Here is a 16,577-nt window from a genome sequence, read left to right on the forward strand (position 1 = left end):
CACTGTGGATTCAGCCCATTGCTTTTATGTTTAAAGTTGACAAATGAGCAGGATAATTTTCTTGATAAAACTTTAACACACACACATTTTTCCCTAGGGTTGAATTTACTAAGGTGGCTGCAGACCCCTCAATTGTTAACCTTGGTCAAGGCCTTCCAGATATATCCCCTCCTAGCTATGTTAAAGAAGAGCTAGCCAAGGCAGCGACAGTTGATAGGCTGAACCAGTACACACGTGGCTTTGTGAGTACATTGAACTTTGGGGAAAGTTTGTTACATGGGAAACTTAAAGACTTAATTTTAAGTTAGGTGTATAACTTTGTTCCCTTTCATCTTGGCTCCTCTTCCTCCTTCCAAGCGTGGATTTCTGTAATAGAGCTTACCAGCTGCTGATCAACATTCCTAGTGTAGGTTTATTTAAAGCAGAGTCATTCACTCAGATTATCATCTTATAGTGCAGCATGTGTACCCTGCCAATCCTCTGGCCAGGTCACTTACGGTCTCACCCCTTCCAGGGAATCCAAGTCCAGTACAACAATAGTCCAGTAGCTTCATGTCAAGTCTTCAGCCCAACTTCACATTTATTGGCCTTCCAGCCCTTGTCTCCAGAAATCTTCACACCACCATCCTCAGAGGGTCAGTAGGGGAACTAGGTCCACCCTTCCCTGTGGGTTTCAGTTCAGGGACCCTGCAATAAGTTGCTAAGGTATGTCTGTTCGGACTTTTGCTTCCTCCATAGGTTACTTCCTACCTTAGCCTGTCCTCAGATACCAAAAAGAGAGTAAATTGGTTACAGGGAACAAAGCGTAGTCAAAGGTTGTATACCAGGCCTACCTGTTCCAGAGAGACTCTGGCATCTAGCAGTCTCTAGTTTTCTGCTGGGCCCAGCTGGCCCCTCTTCAAGGGGCTAGCACAAGAAATCCACACCTTCTCCCAGTTATCTACTACTAAGTTGGGCTGAGGCCCTAGAAAGTTGAGACTTCTTTGTTAACCTCCTCCTGGCGCTGGCCAAGATGGCCATCCATCACACCAGGAGAAGGAATCTGGACTGGTTCTGGTGCTCTATGACTATGGGGGTCTATTTCCAGTCTCTCATCCAGTTGCCTCCAGGCAGAATTCCTCTGGGCAATACGCAGACTCCTTAGACGCCTTTGAGGAGTAGTGGGTGCTGTTCAGGGTTTGCTGCTTGGTGTCCCCTCTGATTTCCCTGATTTTTTTCAACCTTTAATCTTCCCTCCAGTCTTTTTTTTTTTTTTTTTTTTTCCTTTCTTCATTCATTCATTGTCCCAAGAATTCAGTTGTGGCCTGGGTTCAGGGTCCCCTTTGGTCTAGTTCTGGCAGGCCTAGGCCTGCCCATCTCAGTACCCACTAAGCCGGGCTTTTCCTCTTTTATCTCCTCCCTCCAGGTTTGACTGATCTCACAGGTGTAATGGGTTGGAGTTTGAGCCCACGGCTCTCATTATTCTCTTTCCAGCCAGCGGGAGGCCTATATACCCCATCACAATACAGACAGATGAGGGAGTGCAAGGAAAGGAAACAATGAGACCTCTCCGTCTCTGTGTCCCTATAGGGGAGGGAATGAAATGGGGTTATATATTGTCCTTCATAACTGGCCTAGCACACCAGAGGCTCCTGGAGCTACCTTGGGGTAGGATACTGCTAAATTGGCATTTTAGAACCCAAAACCATCAGATGTAGAAAGAATTGCCTGGTAGGAATCAAGAAATTGAACCTCTCCTCCTTCCCCATCACCCACAAACCCCTTTAAAACCCACTTGTGATTTTAGGCTAAAACTGGTAGTGTAGGGGCTCACCTTGTATTTTTCTTTGTTTCAAACAAACAGCCTCCTCCTCCTGTTTTGATTTTTGTGTATGAAAGAAATCAAACACTTACAGGACAATATCTCCTCTAAATCATACCAGTAATCTCCTACTTATTAATAATTCTGTCCACAGTTATTTCTGTTTATTGAGAGATAAAGCGTGTATGTGTGCATAGATAAATTTTTGTATTATCAGTTGTCTGTAATATATAGCGCACACCACATGCGTTTTTTCTTTATTTTGAACAGGGCCATCCATTGCTGGTGAAAGCCTTGTCCCAGGTATATGAGAAGGTTTGTGGAAGAAAGATTGATCCTTACACAGACGTCTTGGTGACAGTGGGAGGATATGGATCTCTGTTTAGTGCAATACAGGGGTTAATTGAAGTGGGAGATGAAGTAAGCTTTATCTGAAGTATTTTATTATTGCTACCAAAATAAAATTAATTATGTTGATGTTTTCTTTCTAGTGTTTTTAAAAAATATATAAATTGCAGTTTTATCTATTTAGCCTACGCCAGATAATTAAGAGCCCTGTCATGTAGGTGAGGGGCTGGCAAACATTTTTAGAGACTGGGCCATATCTCAATAAGGAGACTGTCTCATGAATGCCTCCATCCCATTCACCAACATGCAGGCCTCCTCCCCTATTTATTGTACTTCTACCTCATTGTTGCCGTTAACACCCACTAATTCCTATTTTACAAACTTTGTGGGCTGCTGTCTGCATCAAGAAACTAAATATGGTTCAGGGTATCTGTTCTCAATGTTTGAATAGCCATTATAGTTCAGATTTTGTTTCAGACTATTATATGGTACCAGTGTGAAGGGAAAAAAAAGTATACACATTTTTAAAGTTAGGATCAGTATTTGTTTTCATATGGTAGGCCTGATGATTCATCCTTTCATTATTGCTTTGTTTCCCACTGCTACCAGATACCTGAAATGGCTTTTTGGGAAGCGGTATTTGGGAGACACTGTAACTGACAAGTGCTTTTTCTGGTGTGGTACATTGGCTTTTTTCCTTTTCTTAAGAATACTTCTGTTTTGTGTTCTCATCCTTGTTGCTTTGATCTTCTCTCCCCTTTTGTCTCTGTCACTCTTTGAGTCTTTTGTATTACCTTAATCCTTTGCCATTGTTCACTACCCCTTTTGCCTCGTCTCTCCACGTTTTAATACCTTTTGTGTCTCTGTCCGTAAGCACTTCTAACATTATATGCTAGTAGCAACTGTAGTGTTTAACTTGAGAAGAATTGCCCATGTCTAATCTCTGAAGTACTACTAATATATGTTATCTTAGTGAGTAGTACCTCTAATTATCAGATTGAGAGCATTGCCATATGATGTTCTAAGACGATGAAAATTGTGCATTATCAAATCCGGTTTGAATGCCCAAGGTGCACAGTAAATTCATATGGCCAAAGTAAATCTGAAGAAAGTAATATGATGTTACAACGCATAGTAATTTCTCAATTCTAGGTCTTGCTGACTGTATGTTTTAATTTCAGGTGATAATAATAGAGCCATTTTTTGACTGTTATGAGCCCATGGTGAAGATGGCAGGAGGAAAACCTGTTTTTATCCCATTGAGATATGTATGTTTTTAAAAAAAATATTATTATTATTTATTATTAGTCTCACAAAATAATTCTGTGATTAATAACATTTGATAATCACATTATAGATGGTCCCCGTTTAGTTGTTCTTAACATACAACTATATAATAAATGAGATAAAATGCTACAATATAAGGCTCAGAGGTGATGCTATCCAAAGCATTATAGAAATAGTGTTCTACAAGTGTTGTAAAGAGTAGGGCACTGTTTCCCATTTAATTCAACTTCTGCATGCTGAAAGCTCCTAAAGTCCTTTTGTTTGACACCATCAGAAAAGTTTTGAAACACAAAATAATGGAAGGGTGATCACATGCCTAGTTTACGTATTTGTTATTTTAAAGAGTTGGTTTCTGATCCTGTTCAGCAGCTTGTGAAGTGATGGGATATAATCTCTATTCCAAAAACTGCCTACTAAATTAGGAATGGTCTTCCATTTACCACAAAAAGTGGAATGACTGTTTCCTTTTTAGTTATGGAGATTAGCAATTTCTCTGTGGTTGATTTTCAAATAGCAACACCTCAGATATTTGAAAGAAAACTACTAATTAGTTGTACTGAAAGGACCAGAAAACTTCTGTTCTTTGGAACAAAAATCTAGAGGGATGGGTATTGAAGTAACCTAGTATTATTCTTCCAGTCTAAGGAAGGCGTTGTGCCTGCACTCTGTGCAGTTGAGCTCCCACAGTTTTGTGGGAGGCAGAGCTGGGGAGAACTGTTCTACAGCATTAGTAACTTCCTGAAGACTTGCAGGGATTTCCCGGTGTAAGAAATTTTGACCCTGTCTTTGTGAACTGAGGTGAACTCCAGCAGTTCTTATGCCATGTCCCTCACTGTAATGTGTAACTGTATGAAGCTTAGAAGGGTCATGCTCTCCACGTGCTCAATGACTGCTGAAGCTTTCTCCTCTTGACTACACGTTGCAGTAGGGCACAGATAGTTTCCTAACTTTGGTCTTCCTGTGAGCTTTGCATGGGGAAAGGCATGGTCTGGGCTATAATGTGTGTTGCACTTAAGTAATACAGGCATTTATTCCTATTCTAGAAAACTGTTATTGGGAACTCTGCATCTAGTGCTGATTGGGTCTTAGATGCAACTGAACTTGCTAGTAAATTTAATTCCAGAACAAAAGCTATTCTACTGAATACTCCTCACAACCCTATAGGCAAGGTAAGACTTCCATTCTAGTTTAACATAGTAGTTGTAATTTCAGAGTGTATCTTAAATACACTGATTAATGCATTGGCCCTCCCTTTTTGCCTTCTAGGTATTTACCAAAGAAGAACTCCAGGTAATAGCTGATCTCTGTATTAAACATGACACCCTGTGCTTCAGTGATGAGGTGTATGAATGGCTGGTGTACAAAGGAAATAAACACATTAAAATAGGTACTGATTTTTGTATAACCACGCAGATGGTTGTGGAAGGATATCATAAATGTGCATCTCAAAGATAACTGATGCTGTCAAGTAGTTCAAACTATAATTTTGGTTTAGTTTAAAATTATGAAACTCTGATGAGGAACATCCTTTATTTTCTAAATCTTTATTTAAAAGATTAAAGGTGGAATTTTCAAAAGCATTTAAGTGGATTGAGACATGCAAGTCCCATAGAAAGTAGATGGGCCTTGTACTCCTAAACCACTTAGGTCCTATTGAAAATCCCACCCTAATTCAATTCTTTGTTGAAGAATAACGTCATAATCACTGGTTTCAGAGTAGCAGCCCATGTTAGTCTGTATCTGCAAAAAGAAAAGGAGTACTTGTGGCACCTTAGAGACTCTACATCTCAGTGGTGTGCTTTGTTGCAGAGCTAGCTGAGGGAAGGGAACAAGAGCTCACTATCAAACCTCTTTCCTGGAGCTCTGCTGACATAATCAGTGAGGCTAGTGCATAATAAGGAAACCACATTATTGTTTTTCCCATAAAAAACAGGAAAAAAAAAGTTGGAAAAAGGTAAAGAACAAAATTAGTAGAAGATTATTTCCTACACCTTTCTCCCAAGCAGAGGGTATTAAAAAATAATGGGCATTTCAAACACTGAAATCACTCTGGGTGCTATGTGGAGTCTTGCTTCAGTTGTTCTCTCAGGCAGAGATGCTAAACAAACAAAACCATTGCAAGGACAAATCAGACAACTAAACATTTAATGCTATCAGGGTCCCTGCAATAGTTTCCTTTTTTAGGGCCTGATCCATCTCTCACTGAAATCCATGAAAACAGCTCCACTGACTTCACTAGGAGCTGGATCTTAGTTTAGGCACATCCAATATATGCTGCCAATAACCCTAATCCAGATTCTGCAAACACTTTTACATGTGCTTAGTATTACGTTCATGAGTAGTTCTACTGAAGTCTATGGGATTGCACAAGTGCTTAAGTTAATCATGTGTGTAAATGTTTGGAGGTTGTGGCCTTAGTTTGAATCCTAGTTAGTGGATTGTGAGAAGTCTGAATCCTACACTTCAAGGTCATAAGGGAGCATTATGATCCTCTAGTCTGACCCCCTGCACAATGCAGGCGACAGAATCTTCCCCACCCACTACTGTAACAAACCCCTGACCTATATCTGACGTACTGAAATCCTCAAATCGTGGTTTAAAGACTTCAAGATGCAGAGAATCCTCCAGCAAGTGACCCGTGCCCCACACTGCAGAGGAAGGTGAAAAACCCGCAGGGCCTCTGCCAATCTGACTTGGAGGAAAATTCCTTCCCGACCCCATATATGGTGATCAGCTAAACCCTGAGCATGTGGGCAAGACTCCCAGGAAAGAATTCTCTGTAGTAACTCCGATACTACCCTATCTAGCATCCCACCATTGGGCATATTTACCACTAATAGTCAAAGATCAGTTAATTGCCAAAATTAGGTCATCCCATCATACCATCCCCTTCATAAACTTATCAAGCTTAGTCTTGAAGCCAGATATGTCTTTTGCCTCCACTTCTCCCCTTGGAAGGCTATTTCAGAACTTCACTCCTCTGATGGTTGGAAACCTTCATCTAATTTCAAGTCTAAACTTCCTGATGGCCAGTTTATATCCATTTGTTCTTGTGTCCACATTGGTACTGATCTTAAATAATTCCTCTCCCTCCCTGGTATTTATCCCTCTGATAATATTTCTAGAGAGCAATCATATCTCCCCTCAGCCTTCTTTTGGTTATGCTTAAACAAGCCAAGCTTTTTGAGTCTCCTTTCATAGGACAGGTTTTCCATTCCTCAGATCATCCTAGTAGCCCTTCTCTGTACCTGTTCCAGTTTGAATTCATCCTTCTTAAACATGGGAGACTAGAACTGCACACAATATTCCAGATGAGGTCTCACCAGTGCCTTGTATAACGGTATTAACACCTCCTTATCTCTACTGGAAATACCTCTCCTGATGCATCCCAAGACCGCATTAGCTTTTCTCATGGCCATATCACATTGGCAGCTCATAGTCATCCTGCGATCAACCAATACTCTGAGGTCCTTCTTCTCCTCCTCTGTTACTTCCAAGCGATGCGTCACCAGTTTATAACAAAAATTCTTATTGTTAATCCCTAAATGCATGACCTTGCACTTTTACCCTATTACTATTACTCCAGTTTACAAGGTCATCCAGCTCTTCCTGTATGATATCCCATTCCCCCTCTGTATTGGTAATACCTCCCAGCTTCGTATCATCTGCAAACTTTATTAGCACATTCCCACTTTTTCTGTCAAGGTCAGTAATAAAAAGATTAAATAAATTGGTCCCAAAACCAATCTCTGAGGAACTCCACTAGTAACCTCCTTCCAGACTGACAGTTCACCTTTCAGTATGACCCGCTGTAGTCTCCCCTTTAACCAGTTCCTTATCCACCTTTCAATTTTCATATTGATCCCCATCTTTTCCAATTTGGCTACTAATTCCCCATGTGGAACTGTATCAAATGCCTTACTGAAATTGAGGTAAATTAGATCCACTGTGTTTCCTTTGTCTAAAAAATCTGTTACCTTCTCAAAGAAGGAGATCAGGTTGGTTTGGCATGGTCTACCTTTTGTAAAACTGTGTTGTATTTTGTCCCAATTACCATTGATCTCCTTAACTACTTTCTCCTTCAATTTTTTTTTCCCCCAAAATCCCTTGCCTTGCTAGTTTATTATTAAGGATTATCTTCTCAGCTATACACAGGTTTTGGTTCTGGAAGTAGCTACTTGCATGAACACCCAGCTGAAAGGTAATGGACTGTAGAGTTATGAAGTCCCATGTTAGGACAATGAAGGTGAATTTTAATGATGCCCAATAAAGTAGCCCTGTTGAAATTAAAATGTTAACCCAAAAGGCATAAAATTAACTTTCCTGACAGTCAGAAGAACTGTGTTCTGTTCCTGGCGCTGATGCTGATATAATGTGCGTCCTTGAGCAAACCATTCATGTCTCCCTGCCTCAGTTTCCCCATCTTTTAAAGTGGCAATCATGATATCCTTCTTTATAAAGTGCTTTGAGATTTACAGATAAATTACCCACTAATTTTTATTAATGATAAAATTTGAGATTAACTAGGAATAAGCAAATGTTTTTTTTGGTCTACAATGACTTTGGAAAACTGGTAGTTAAGATGAGTTTAGTGTAACTGAATTAATGTATTGCTTTCTGCTTGCTGAAGATGTAGTCCTTTTGCATGCTCAGCTCCCACTGATATCTGTGGGACATGCAGGCCACGAGGTTTGTTTTTTTTTGCTTTCTAATGCTATTTTAAAAAAATCCTATTTTTAAGGCCAACTTGGTGGCCTAATCATAATATCATACAAGAGGCCTGTTGCCCACTGGGACATGGAGGAAATAACTCTTAGTTTTATTAGTATATTATTAGTATAACTTTGTTTTAACATTTTGAAGGAAAAAATACCAGATGAACAAAAAGCATTTTTATTGCACAACATAAAATTTACAATTCCAGTGTGATAATGACTCAAGTTAAAGCTTAGAGTATGAGTCAACTGGCTTTAGCTGCATACTCTAACAGATCCCATCAAATGATCTTACAATTTATTGTTAAAAACCTACCAACCATAAAACCTTCAGAATAAAAATGTAACTGATAAAGTCTTCTTTTACTAAAAGAAGCAAGACTTTTTTTTTAACTTCAGCTTCTTAGTTTTTATAACTGTACATTAAAAATAATACAAGGAAAAAAAATCCACTATTTCACTATGTAGAAGCTGCAAGGTTTTTATATTAAGCTTTACACATTCAATCAAATGCAGTGATGCTTCTTACATGAAAGATGCAAAATGGATATTACAGAGTCTGGTGGTGGTTCTTATTATATAATCTAATAGGGTAGCTAGTCATATATCATAAAATTAGCATAGTCTTTATTCTGTCGCTCAGGCAGTCTTCTCTAATATAGAACACTTCATCATGTCTCTAACCCTTATCTGACTTTTGTAAAAGTGCAAATCTCTTATGAGTAACGATTAGAGCTATAGTGGCAGATTTAGAGTTCTCATATCGTAATTGAGGATTCTGTTGGCATTTCAACAAACAGTGCCCCAGCCCAGGTAATATGCTTATATGTGTTACCTTACAGATAATTCCCAGCACTTAATTGGCATTAATTATTTTAAACCGTACTGAGTTTGAATATAATGATATTGCCATACAGCATAGAAAAAATGCTCCCCATTCCATTTAATCCTGCATATTAATTTATGGCTTGTGAAAGTGATAGACTGCCCTTTCCCCCTCTACCTTCTCCCTGCTATTATTGTGTGGAATGCTCCTGCTATCTGTCCCCATGCTTGAATTCCTGGGAGTAGTTTGCAAAACAGTCTCAGGTCTGGTCTAAGTTTAAAAGTTAGGTCAACGTAGCTATGGTGCTTAGGGGCTTAGTTGCAGCTCTTCCATTGACGTAGCTACCACCGCTTGGAAAATTGGATTATCTCCTGTGAGGGGGAAAAACCCCTTCTGTCACTGTAGGAAGTGTCTTGGCTAAGTGGCATGCTTGTAGGTGTAGCACCATAGATCTGTGCCACTATAGCACCTATAGTGTAGACATGGCCTAAACAGAGGGCACCTAGCTTTGAAATTCACTTGTGCTTGCAGTATGCTGGAGCCAGTTTGTCAGCCTTTAGGACGTGGTGCTTAAATACTACAGCCTACATAGCTCAATAGAAGATGCATCTGTTCAAACTGACTTTTTGTTTTCAAGGTTACAAGTCTGTTGGAGAGATGAGTGCTGGTTAGGGGGAAGATGGGTTTCTCATTTGCTAATTGTTTTGTGTTTTACATTTGTAAATGTGCCCCAAAATGACAGTGATGGGCACTGACTTGAACCAGTTCTAGTACAGGTACTGTGAAAATTTGCCCGTGGAATTTTGCCATTGCGTCTATGACAGCCTTGCTTATGGGCCTCCCTAGAGAGAACTCCTGACCGTTGTGCTGGATTTGGCAATAGCTCTTTAGTATGACAATGGGATGGGATGCAACAGGACAACTGAAATCACTAGTCCTTGTGCCCTCATCTAACCTTATATGTAACAACTTTGGGAAATGCATCTGGGCTTATCCTATGAAGTGGTCCATGGATTGTGAGAGTCAGAAAGGACATTCCATTGAAGCCATCTGAAAAAGCCTGCAGATATAAGAAAAGTCTTTTGCTCTAGCAGAATTAAAATGGCCTTAATTTGGTTTAGCATAATTCACTATATATTAAACCAACTGAAGATCACTTTAATGCTGAATGGAGTTTCCACACAAGAATTTAATGTGGTTTGACAAATTCACTTTAAATTCTCACCTTTAGTTAATTTGTATTAACTTTCCTAAGTGTCCCCAGTTACCATGTGCTCGATAACATGAGTTAAGAACACATCTTTTTTCCTAGTGACGAGGCACCACGAAAGGCGTGATGGTTCGTTCATCTCAATACAGTGTTAATTCTGAGGCCTGGCAATGACCGTGTAAATGTCAACATTGGGTACATCTACACTGGAATAAAAGCCCTGTGACACAGTCATGGCTGGCTTGAGTCAGCTGATTCAGGCTCATGGGGAACAGGCTGCAGGACTGAAAATTGCTGTGTTTAGGGCTTGGGCTGGAACCCGAATGTCTACACAGCAATTTTTCAGCCCTGGAGCCGGAGCCTGAGCCCGAGTCAGCTGACCCGGGCCACCTGTGGGTTTTTTAGCCAGTGTAGACCTATCCACTGTTACAATGATCAGCCATGAACTAGTTAACAGGCTTGTCCAGCTAACAATCCCATTGTAGTTGGATACTACAGAAATCAGAGGTGAAAAAGAGCTGTCTAGGTCTGTGGCATAAACCAACAGCCCAAGAACCACCCATAAGTGTTGAGAAAAGAGCAAAGAACTCCTGGATTTAGCTATATTGCAGGTGGGAGGTGTAATGTTAGTAAATCTGCCAGCTCTGATCAAGTTAGTGCGCTAAAAATAGCATGGGTGGCAGCTCAAGCTAGCTGCGCAAGCACAATCATGTCTAAGATCCTAGATATGTACTCGGGTGGCGGCTCTGGCTAGCTGCCTACGCTGCTGCAGCCACGTTGCTATTTTTAGCACACCAGCTTGATCAGAGCTAGTGCCCGTATGTCTACGTGAGTTGCGGAATCACACCTCCCACCTGCAGAGTAGACCTACTGTATATGCTATGTCTATGCTAGATAGTCGGAACAGATCTGGGAGTTTCAACCAAAAGCAGATAGCCAGGGATGCTTTTGGAAGGCTTATTCTGTAGCCCAGATCAACTCTACAATGTAGACTTCTGCCAGCATGGTTATGTGTGTCAGGGATCATACCTCTGCATACTCCTGACAGACATAACTATGCTGGCAGGTCAGGAGTGTGAAGAGGTGTGATCCCTGACAGATATAGCTGTCCAGGCAGAAACCCCTGGACTAGATGCAGTTATGCCAGCAAACCTGTTTTCATTCGGAGGGGGGGTGGGGCGCGGGGCACGGTGTTTTTGCTATATCGATACAAAGCGCAGCTTTGCCAGTATCTCTGTATCCACACTAGGGCAATTTGCTGGTATAGTATAGCAGTAGTCCTATACCAATAAAGTGCTCCTAGTATAGACATAACCTAACTCTGCAAAACTGAGGAATCCACTTTCTGCAAGTCTGAAGCCACATTTTGACTCTCGGCAGCTGGTGAAATATTTTTAAGTATGTTAATATTAAATTTTGGTGGGGAGATTGCAGGTATTGGTGCTATCATAAGGCTTTGACATTGAATTTTTTAAATTAAAGCTTAAATTCTACAGAAATTAAGAGGTGCTGAGAAACACTTTGGCTGGCTGCAGGAATGCTAAGACTGTGCATTACAGGGGTACAGTTGTGAATCTCAGTAGTAGTTGTAACAGTTCAGCTATTCCCGTGTATTTTATAAACGGTAGCGAAGATTGGCAGATACTGTGGATTTTGAGATACACTATAATCAATCCCATGATGATTATTTTGATTTTGCTGTTATCCAGTAACAGCTGAGAAACTACTTCATTGCCCTTTCTTTCACCCACTCTCAGTTCAAAACTTATTCTTAAGGGATGGATGTTTTTCAAGTTGCTGACGTAGAATTAGTAGATGTTTGGGGGCGTGGATGGCTCAGTCACCACAACTGGCACTGCTTAACATTCCTAATGGCAGCACCCGCAGAGTGGACAAGGACTGAATGGCCGTAGCGGAGGTGGATTTCTAGGGGTGATCCCTCCAATTCAGATTAAAGCACAGTGAGAGGGAGGTGTAGCAGAGTGTGCCAGTGGTCATTCAGCATTTGTTCTGTGGATAAATGGAGGCTTTGGTCTCCAGGGCTGACAGTCTGGTACCTTTCACAAGCACCAAATTCATACCAATTCAAATTTCATAAAATGAAAGATGTTTTCACTCTGTGTGTCTTGCTCATTCCTTAACTTTCTTTTTTTTGATCCTTGCCTAATTTCTATTCCAAAATACACTTCTCCATTTTTCATTTAAAATAAGAATTTTTCTCCTAGCTTTGTTTGTTACAATATTATATTAAAATATTGCTGCTCTTAGCTAGGAACAGTACAGATTTTTGTGATTGTATGGAACATGTATGTGCACTGGCAACCAAGTCACTTTATTTTATGTGCAGCTACACTGCCAGGCATGTGGGAGAGAACAATAACTATAGGAAGTGCTGGAAAGACATATAGTGTAACTGGCTGGAAGGTAAGAACAACCAGAGTAAGAGATCTGTTACATAAATAATATGTATTTATCTGACCTAAACCTTGTCTATTTTTGCATTCTATCATTTGAAAGCTTACTGTGCATCCAACTCACAAAAAATTGCAGACAATATTCACTTGGAAATGCTACCTACCTTTAATATGCACTCTCTAACAATGCTCTTATTAATTCTAAAAATAAACGCTTGTGAAAGTGAAACGGAAGGGAGGGGTGAATATTAAAAAATTAAGTACAAAACACTATTTGCTTTGCAGAAAGAGCCAAAACCGCTGAAGGATACATACAGAGTGTTTTTAAAACCTGTTTCCAGTTTTGTGAAGTGGGTGTAAAATGTTGGCATTAAAACATCTAAGGATTTTATTACTTCCACAGATCTAAAACACCATTGCTTGTGTGCACAGTTTTAGCCTACAAAATTGCACCCATAATACATTAGAGATGCAACAATTCAGGCTAGCTTAAGTCCCATTAAATATGTGACCAATAAATATTTTATTTGGCTCTGGTAAAGTAATGACAATGCTTTATACTGATTAGTATATATGAGTTCTATCTCCAGCATTTCTAAACCTGCCATTTAGCAAAACTTGTACAGTTTTTATGTCAACAGAAGTGCACTATTGCTTCTTCCCATTGTGAATACCTCGAATTCTTTCAACTTTTAATTCTTTATTATGAGTCCTAATTGCGAACTTGCCTTATTTTTAAGATGTCTGTTTTTTCTCCTCCCCCTTAGCTTGGATGGTCCATTGGTCCACAGCATTTGATAAAACATTTGCAAGTTGTTCAGCAAAATACGCTGTATACATGCCCAACTCCGTTACAGGTAGATACAGATGGGAGAGGAGAGAGGTTCTGTTTGTACAGTGTCTTGCATAAAGGAGTTGGGGCCTCCAGGCACTACTGCAATACAATTAATACAAATTAGTATGAATTTTGAGATGTCTAAATATTTTTATGTAGTTTCTTGGGGATAAACGTGCTGGTAGAGAAGGCAAATTTTAGAGTCACTAATGAGGCAATTTAAAAAATACACCAGAACCTTGAAAATTCTCATTGCATTAATCTGCAAAGGTGACCATTGTTGCACAAAGCCTGGCAGCCTGACTCCTTTCTCAGCCAAAATGTAATTGCAGGATGCTGCAGTGACATCTCATATTGCTGTGAATTACTTTTACCAAACAGTTATTTACTAGTATTCTATCATGTATTAGCATCAATAATTAAAACTAAACTATACTTCAAATTACACTGTAAACTCTTGAGGCAAGGACTGTGACTTCCTCTGGTGCAATGCCTAGCAGAATGTGGGCCTGATCCTGATTGAGACTTTTAGGTGTTACAACACTAGAAAGAGTAAATAATAACAACTTGTCAAAATAAATGCACACCTTCCATTTTGTGATGCAGTGGTTTGGGGTATTTGTGGACTCAGTAAGACCCCGGTCCTGCAAAGAGATCTATGTGAGAAGGTCCATACACCATGCAAAGTCCCAGTGACCTCTCCCAGTAACTTCAGTAGGACTTTGCATGTGTGCAAGGGTCCACCTGCAGGAAAACTTTGTATGCTGATTATGTTTGCAGGAGGCGTTGGCACAAGCTCTTTGGATCGACTTTAAACGCATGGATGACCCAGACTGCTACTTCTACTCGCTGTCTCGAGAGTTGGAAGGCAAGCGTAATCGGATGGCTGAGCTACTCCAAGAAGTTGGATTGAAACCTGTCATTCCAGATGGAGGATACTTCATGATTGTTGATGTTTCTGCACTTAGTCAGTGAAGGTTTATTATGAGGGAGTGGGAGCATACACTATAGTTAAGATTAAAATGCAACTTCCATTTTAAGCCTCCATTTTTTTCAGTTTCTCGTAACACTTTCAAACAAACTCCTTTTGGGCTAAAATGTTCTGTGTGTGAACTTGGCCCAGAGGTGATTATTTTTGTAAGTTTTGGTAAACTCTGTTCATCCATTTTTTTGAGTGGTGTGATTTCTAATTACTGCCTTTGTATTACTTTTTCATTTAATCAAGTCTGATGGCTGTTGCAGGGAAGATGTGAAATTAGGGTTAGGTGAGAAGGTGGTTAACTGGATTTATAGTTTAGGAAAGTATATGATTTGCAAAAGTTTGAGAATTACTGATCTACAAAAACACTAGGAAGAGCTGTACCTACACTGAGGCGCAACTGTAGCTGTTGCACTTCAGTGTAGGTGATGGGAGGGATTCTGCCATTGCCATAGGTAATTGACCTCCTTGTGTTGATGGAAGAATTTTTATAATTATGCTAGGGGGCTAGGTCAGTATAGCTGCATCTCTGAGGTGTGGATTTTTCCTAGTGTAGACCTGGACCCAGTCTTCTGTCTTCCATTGACTGCCTGTAATAGCACTTTGCACTTAAGTTAATTAGGCCTCATAGTGCCCCTTTGAAATAGGTAAATATCCCATTCTCCTCTCCCCGCCCCCCACCCTCCAAGTCATACAACGAGTCCCTGACAAAACCAGGATTAGACTCTGAATGGCGCACAAGACTTGGTTCAGCTCTTCCTAGTGGTTTATAGTGACTCTAGTATCAACTGTAATAAAGAATACTGAGAGAGAAGTGTCCTCCCACTGGAATCTGGGAGGTGCTATAATATTATGCTCCAGTTTACGTTCATTTTTATTTTTAGATGTGGATCTGTCTGATATGGAGGCGAATCAACATTATGATTATAAATTTGTGAAATGGATGATAAAATCTAAGGTAAGATGTCTCTTCTACCCAGTCACTCAGATATATATTAAAAATTAGGAATATTTTTATATCTAAAATAAAAATACACCTGAACCTATAAAAGGATACAGCTCAGATATTTACATTTTAAAGCATGCCTAGAGGTTTAGCTGTGCATATCACCCTAACTGTGGGAATCTAGTGGCTAAAATCCTACTGAAAATGTAGCTTGTAGTCTTAGCACAAAACAATAAAGACAAGTCCCAATAATTGCTATTTTCCACACTTACATGTTTGCAGTAGGCAAGATCCTGCTACCTGTCTTGCCTAGGAAAAGTGGTTGAGTTTAGGTCAGACTTAGCTAGCACATGCCAAACCTAAACTTGATCACTCTTCCTAGTCAAGATAAACCCATTGATTTCACTGGTGCAGGATTAGGTACTTATTTTTGATATGTGAATTCTGAAAATTAAGCCAATTCAATTCTAATGAAGGAAGGGAAGGCTCTAAAATCTTGGCTGTACAATTTATCAAACTAAAATTGACTTTATCTGTGTGTAATAGGCAAATCATTATGTTTCATCATTTCAGAAACTGTCAGCAATTCCTCTTACAGCATTCTGTGGCCCAGACACCAAAAAGCAGTTTGAGAAATATATACGTTTTTGCTTCATCAAAGTAAGTTTGTGTCCTGCTCTAGAAAACTGTTCTGATAGCAGTGTTGCTTATTACTAAAATTTTTGTGCTAGTTTAATCTAAAGGAGTTGTTTTGTGTTTAGTTTTTGCACTTAAGCAGTTAGTTATTTGGTTGGTTTTATATTGACATTTTTAATAGCATTACTGAAAAGTTAGTTTTATTAAGAATGCAACAATAAGCACATGGAGGAAAAAATTAATATAAAATACAGGCCCACGCTGATTTGAAGCAGGGACAGAAATGGAGAGTGGTGAGGTTGCAGAAACACAGAGCAACCTGACTGCCTCTTTGCTAAGGAACTTTCAACCCTCAAAGTAGGTGGCACTGGCTGGGATGGGTAAGTGGCCAGGGAATAAGATGATTCTCTCCTTAGCCTCCATTGACAGGATTCCTTCGGATCACTCAACGGATTTGCAAGCTGACTTAGCAAATACCATGATGGTGTGTGTGTGTGTGTGTGTTGCTAGTGAGGCTTCCCTGCCCAGTATGGACAGAGATAATTTCTAACAAAATTCTAGCCAAATCAAGCTATAGACT

General features: G+C 39.8%; 1 protein-coding gene across 10 annotated transcripts in view; it reads left to right on the forward strand.

The window, feature by feature from the left end:
- The window catches only part of KYAT3 (kynurenine aminotransferase 3), a 57,275-nt gene that overhangs the window by 37,842 nt on the left and 2,856 nt on the right, over nt 1–16,577 (forward strand). For 6 of the 10 annotated variants that reach the window (XM_073357132.2, XM_073357130.2, XM_073357131.2 and 3 more), the window contains 10 exons: nt 98–242; nt 2,072–2,221; nt 3,331–3,417; nt 4,480–4,605; nt 4,703–4,823; nt 12,535–12,611; nt 13,369–13,458; nt 14,217–14,403; nt 15,300–15,373; nt 15,935–16,021. In XM_073357132.2, coding sequence (XP_073213233.1) covers nt 98–242; nt 2,072–2,221; nt 3,331–3,417; nt 4,480–4,605; nt 4,703–4,823; nt 12,535–12,611; nt 13,369–13,458; nt 14,217–14,403; nt 15,300–15,373; nt 15,935–16,021 — 1,144 coding nt within the window. The remainder of the gene's footprint in view (nt 1–97; nt 243–2,071; nt 2,222–3,330; nt 3,418–4,479; nt 4,606–4,702; nt 4,824–12,534; nt 12,612–13,368; nt 13,459–14,216; nt 14,404–15,299; nt 15,374–15,934; nt 16,022–16,577) is intronic. The other 4 variants (XM_073357135.2, XM_073357134.2, XM_073357136.2 and 1 more) reach the window with 4 other exon arrangements.

This window comes from Lepidochelys kempii, chromosome 8 (genome assembly GCF_965140285.1).
Source record: "Lepidochelys kempii isolate rLepKem1 chromosome 8, rLepKem1.hap1, whole genome shotgun sequence".
NCBI lineage: Eukaryota > Metazoa > Chordata > Testudines > Cheloniidae > Lepidochelys > Lepidochelys kempii.